A 6,269-nucleotide genomic window follows, 5' to 3' on the forward strand; every position below is an offset into this window, starting at 1 on the left:
CCAGGGAGCGGGGCAACTGTCAAGGGGCGGGGCTACCCATGTGGCCCTCGACAGCCTGCCAAAACTGGGTAAGTGGCTCTCCACCCAAAATAATTGCCTGCCCCTGAGCTACCCAGAGCCGGGGTTGGCTGCAGCTGGGAGGCTGCGAACAGCTGCACCGAACTCCGGCATCAGCTCTGTACTGGCATGTGCACATGCGCCTGAGAGCGGATGGTGGGGGAGGGGCCTGAGGCAGTGCAACCTGGGTCTCTTCCCTACTGCCAGCACAGAGCTGGTGACTGCGCTCTGGAGCCTGGTGCAGCTGTTTGTAGCCAGCCTGGGCTCTAGGTGTCTGCAGCAAACAGCAGGCAGGCTGCAAACAGCTGCACCAGGCTCCAGAGCTCCAGCATCAGCTCCATGTTGTCGGCAACTGCATGTGCAACTCGGAGCAGACAGCAGGAGGGCTGCACTGCCTCAGGGCCAGGCCTTATCCCTGCTGTCTGCTCTGAGGTGTGGAGCCCTGTGCAGCTGCCCAGAGCCCAGGCTGGCTACCAGAGCCCAGTCATCAGCTCTGTGCTGGCAGCAGGGGAGAGGCCAGTATTAGCTGTGTGGGGTGGGTAGGTGGTTTGGCTGATGGGCAGGCTCCAGGCCAGGGCTAGGCTGGCTGTGCTGCCGCCCGGGGGCTGGCTCCCAGGGAAGCACAGGGGCTCTGGTGGGTGCAGGGCATTGTTGGGTCGGATTTTGCCCGGTGGCCAAGCAGCCCGACTCTGTGTGCCCGCGCATCTGGTTCTGGGTATCTGTGTGTGCACACATATCTGGTTCTGAATGTGTGTGTGCATGTGTCTGTTCTGGGTGTGTTCTGGTTTTCTGTGTTTGTGCACATGTGGTTCTCTGTGTACATGTCTGGTTCTTTCTCTGATCTCCTTTCTCTCTCTCTCTCTCTCTCACCCCTCTTTTTTTTCTTTCTCTTTCCCTCTTTCTCTTTTTTTCTTCCCTCACTGCAACGTGCTTAACAAAAAGTAACACGCAACAACAAAGGCAATATTTATGATTATTAAATATACTAATATGCAGTGCATCCTCCCATGTATACCCCCCACCATTTTGTTTTTCTGGCATGCTGGCACTCCAGCACCTTCCAAGGTAGACATTGTGGTTTTTCGGCACTCTGGCCAAAAAACATTGCCTACCCCTGCTGTATGCCATAGTTCTCTACTGCAGTGCAGTTACTCTCTGTAGTAAGAGGCCTATGCTTGGAGTGCCTCAAACCTAAGAATGTTTTTCTTTTTACACAGCTCTGTATCTCACAGCATTTTTTACAAACTCCTAAGGAATCTGCCATCCAGATTCACTGCCAAAGGTAGAAAAAGAAATGGCTTTATAGACTTGATCTGTTCTTTCATTTTAATTTTGGGTTATCATTTTATGGACATAAAGCCATTTCCTTTGAGAAAGGAGGAGTTAGATATTTCTGTGGCATACGTTTTACAAACAAAGGGGGTAATTATTAACAGATTTTTTTTGGTAATTTTTTTCTCAGCAAAGCAGGGAGATGTCAGTTCTGCAAAAGCTGTGTATGAGAAAATGAAAGCTGAGGACATGGACCTAAATGAGAGAACTCTGAAACGCTTCACATTTCTGCTGAAGAAAAGCGAACAGCCTGTCCCTTTTACTGAACCCCCTGTGAGTGTTTCCTAATTAAGAAGAATAAAAAAATAGCTCTGCAGAGCTGCATATGTTCCATAATAATAAATCAAATTGCACACTTTAATTACATAAGGATTAGACAACCCTCAAAGGAGTCAATATATGAAGTACTGAATGTTGTAGGCAGTGTATTAATCTTGCATTAGGTTTGCCTTGTGGGAAAAGAGAGCCTTTTGGGGCTTATTGTGTTTAAAATGCAAAATCCTTATCAGGCAGTCATCTCAAGGTGTGAGTTTATCAAGCATCCTTGGGGCATTTATCTCAATGTTTTAAGTTTTAAAAGATCTTTAGAATGTGTATTTCAATAATAATGAATAGGTTTTAGTTTCCAGTAATTGCTTGTCTTATATTTAATACAAATGGTTTTTAATTACATCATTGTGATGGAATGTTAAAAGTGTAAAATGAATTTTCCTATTGTAGCGTGACTTTTCCTAGCTTTTCCAACACACATATGTAACTGCACCCTTACATTAATGCATCTTACTTGAGGTCAACACATGCATGAAGTTTTTCCGTGGAGACTGCACACGTTTTCTTTGCAATGCATATCTTTGGCTGATGGTATATGTTTGTCAGGGTTTGAAGAGTTACTATCCTTTCCTTCCCTTGACACATGCTTGCATATCCTTTTTTTTACCAACCCGAGCCATTTTTGTCTTTTTGAAATCTGTATTATTCAGCATTCTTTTCCTAAAGCTTGATTCAAACAGTTTCTCTGAGCATTTTTTCCCTGCATAATAAATGCAGTAAGCAATTTTTATTCTCTTTCAAGTTTCAAACTTGGTTGATGCCCAAATTTATTTTTTGAGAAATTTATGCTAAAATACCATTTACATTTAGTGGTAACATAAGTAATTCACTCCTACTACTAATAAAGATAGGATGTATTTTCTAATGTACTTTAATTCCTCCTAAAATATTCTAACTTCCCTGTTCTGTTTCCTTCTTTCTTTTTTGTCAGTTTACTGACTTGATGCTTTTGAGATTCCCTTTTTAATTCATTTATTCTTAAGCACATTTTCAGCTGAAAAATAAACGAGGGTTTTTTGAGTGGCAAAACATAAGTATTGCTTTAAGCAGTTCGAACAAGTTTTTTCCCCTTTTTTACTCGGTACAGAGGCACCAAATATGTGGGGACCCAAAGGCTTGAGAAGAGGGCTGTCACCTGAAATGCATAAAACTTTCCATATGTCCATCACCTTAGCCACCTGCACTTCCCCCCACCCAAGACAACAATAAGTCAGCACCTATGACTCTGTATCACCATCACCTTATTTCTCCTAAATTATCGCACGGTCTTTCATAAACAACTAGTTCATGACAGAATTCCGGTTTTTGATTGGAGGGTGGGGTGTTATTCGCAATTAATAATAATGCCTTTTTTTCTCTCCCTTTCTTCCACTATAGGAGTCTTTAAAGAACCATTCCACAAAACAAGAACAAGACATCAGCTAGAACATAGTATTTGTATCTTTGAAATTATGGAAGATTGCTTAAACAATGTACTGACTGTTGTTAGAAAAAATAAACGAAACAAAACTGAATGTGTGAGGTCATCAGTATAATCTGCCGAGGCAAACCATACACATTTGGAAGGTGGTTTTCAGTGACTAAATTATGATGGATACATGCATTTATTAATAGTATTGCTCTTTGCTCACATTGGAGCTGCTAACGGAACAGCAGAACAGTCACTCTAAAGCTTTTGTGTTGCTTTTTCGTTTTTGGACCTGATTTGAGATTACTACATTCTGGCTCCTATTTCCACTGAATGTCACAACAGAATTCACCTTTCACTAAGTTTCTGAAATCAATGTTCCCTTCCATTGATTTCACTAGGCTTTGGATTGAGCATTAAGATGGTAAATTTCTTAAGCTAAAATACTATTCAGCTAATGTAAGCCTGCTCATTCTTATGTTTACTGCTCTATTGTGGTTATATGCATCAATATTCACAAATACCTCCTTTTTAGAAAGTAATTGTCCACTATATAAGTTTGTAGAAAATAGAAATGGTTGGCTGATATTTGATCATAATTTAAGCAAACTGCTGTGTGCTTCTTTTCCCTTTTGTTGGATCTCTGGACAGTGCAGGGGAGATTCTTTAAAGTTCAGTTTTATTTGTACCAGTGGTGTAGATCAAACATAAAGCACACCACATTTCAGTTCTGTTTCTCCTTAAATCTGCTTTTCATACATTTCTGAACTATATATTTTGTTTATGTCATTAGCCCTCCAAATTCCATGGTGCCTAGGTATAGGGATTGTTTAAATCGGGGACAGGGATGCCTGATCAAACAAAAATGGCAAGCCTGTCATTTCTAGTACCAAGGGCAGCTTTGGTTACTTGCCAGACAACTGAGAGATGTGCTTTATTTGTTTAAGTATTTACATTGATTTGCATATGCAGATCCCCACATTTAACATACCCGTATACTTGCAATACTTTTGTTAACTAAAGATAAAAAGGTGTGTGGTAAAAAATAAAACTACCTCTTACCTTGTAGACTAGGAAAGGCTTATCCAAGAGAAGTTTTCCTAGCATAGTTAGGTCATAGAGAGGAGTAAAAAAACACACTTGCCACTTGGTTCTCTATGCAGAAACCAAACCATACTTAGATGCAAAAGAACATTTCTAATGGGTTGGCTTCTGTTGTTTAGGCAGCTTTTGTGGCTAAACCAACAGAAATCCTGCTGCCTTATACCAGTGGTTCTCAACTTACCTTAGACTCCAGGCATCCCTCCGAAACTTCTGGGTGACACAAGGGTGTTTCAGAAACTAAAGGCAAAATGGTTGCCAACATTATATGTCTGCAACAAAGTGAGGAAACAACACAACAGCAGGGACTGCTGCAACATTGTCAAACACCCATCATGTACAACTATATAGAGAAGTTATGTGGTCATTGCACACAACGGTTTTGTTTCAAAATTCCTGTTGCATTTCTAAAACAGTGTCATAAGGTGAAGAGTTCATAAATAGGAACCTACTCAAATTGCAATCTCACAGTTTTTACAGAAACCACAAAAAATGGTCATTTCTGTGAACTCCAAGAAAAATGATTGTTTCCACAATTTTTCACAGAACCGTCTGGGGGGGAGAAAACTTAGTAAACATAAAATGCTGGCTCCCCAGTGAGAGCCAGCAGCCACTGCGGCCCAGCCTCGCAGACCACTGCGGGGGAGGGAGGAAGCCAAGCTGCCAGCACAAAGGGGAGCACCCAAGATGGCAGCTGCCCCCTCTGTCCATCATTGATTGGTGGAGAGGGCTGCCTTTTGTGCTGCCCCACCCTTCTAGGGACAGCTACACAAGGGGCAGCCCTCCACCAGTCAGTGGCAAGGGGCAGGCCTGCACGAAGGGCAGCCTTCTCTGCCAATCAGCAGCAAGGGGTGGGCCTGCACAAAGAGCAGCCCTCCATCAGTCAGAGGTGGGGGAGCAGGTTCACCATGAAAAAAAACCCACCGAAATGATGTTGGGTAGGTAAGGTATGAGCAGCCCACAATTTTTCCTTTACCTAAGTACAACTTAAATAGATCCCTATTCATAATTGCATCCTTACACTTAGCAAAATTAATCTGTTAAACTGGCAATCTGAATTTGGCACCTAGTGCTTGTTGCATCATCAAGGAAACTGCATTAATGATAAATAAATGATACGGATAAATCATCAAGGAAGCTGCAGTAATGATTGAAATTTAGTTTATCTCATTTTAAAATGGAGACATTGCTCATTTCTACAACCACAGATCCCATAAATGTATTTCAGTATGTTATCAGCATAGTTGAAGACTCAGCCTGCTAGTTTGCAACCCTTTATCTAGTACCGCCGCTCTTGATTTTAGAGATCACCATATGAATCTCTCAGAATCCACAGTGTAGCCATGTTCCAGTCAATGGAGCATAAATGAGGATTAAGTCTGTATATATGAAGCTACCCATTGAGCTGATAGCCATCACCTGGCTTACTGGGAAGACAGGGGTGGTGGTAGAGTGGTGTTTACATACAGATGTGAATGGCAGAGCCCATACTTGATTGACAGCAGTGGGGGTGAACACTACCTGGGATTCAAACTTCCATCAACCCAGCTGTTTATCCAGGGGAAGTCCTAATTGCCAGTTCCATTCTGACAATGAGCTTGACGCTTGGACATACGACCTCATCAAGTAGGTTTATCTAGTACTAACTTTGCCTTTGTGCATGAAGGTCACATATATTCTTGCAACTTGATAACAATATTTTGGGCATACCTTGTAACATATATCATTATCTATTTTATAGTCACAACTTGAGGTACCAGGGCTATGAATAGTTCTAGTCTAACCACAGCATCCAGTTTAATTTACTGCAGCTCTGAAAAAAGTTTGCAGTTGAGACAGTCCTGTCCATTCAGTCATCCAAAACTTATGGCTGTGTGTGCTGTGAAGCAAATTTATAGTTTCTAGGGTCGGAAGGGACCTGAGTAGATTTCATAGATTTCATAGACATCAGGGCTGGAAGGGACTTCGGGAGATCATCGAGTCCAGCCCCCTGCCCAAAGGGCAGGAAGTCAGCTGGGGTCATAGGATCCCAGCAAGATAA

At 42.2% G+C, this 6,269-nt stretch overlaps 1 protein-coding gene across 1 annotated transcript in view; it reads left to right on the forward strand.

Annotated features, from left to right (window-relative positions):
* LRPPRC (leucine rich pentatricopeptide repeat containing) overlaps nt 1-3,574 on the forward strand; it is a 139,156-nt gene extending 135,582 nt beyond the window's left edge. The window contains exons 37-38 of the mRNA XM_019548566.1: nt 1,520-1,662; nt 3,097-3,574. Coding sequence (XP_019404111.1) covers nt 1,520-1,662; nt 3,097-3,144 — 191 coding nt within the window. The 3' untranslated portion in view covers nt 3,145-3,574. The remainder of the gene's footprint in view (nt 1-1,519; nt 1,663-3,096) is intronic.
* The last annotated feature ends 2,695 nt before the right edge of the window (nt 3,575-6,269 follow it).

Source organism: Crocodylus porosus, unplaced genomic scaffold (assembly GCF_001723895.1).
Source record: "Crocodylus porosus isolate Cpor-Errol unplaced genomic scaffold, CroPor_comp1, whole genome shotgun sequence".
In the NCBI taxonomy this organism is placed as follows: domain Eukaryota; kingdom Metazoa; phylum Chordata; order Crocodylia; family Crocodylidae; genus Crocodylus; species Crocodylus porosus.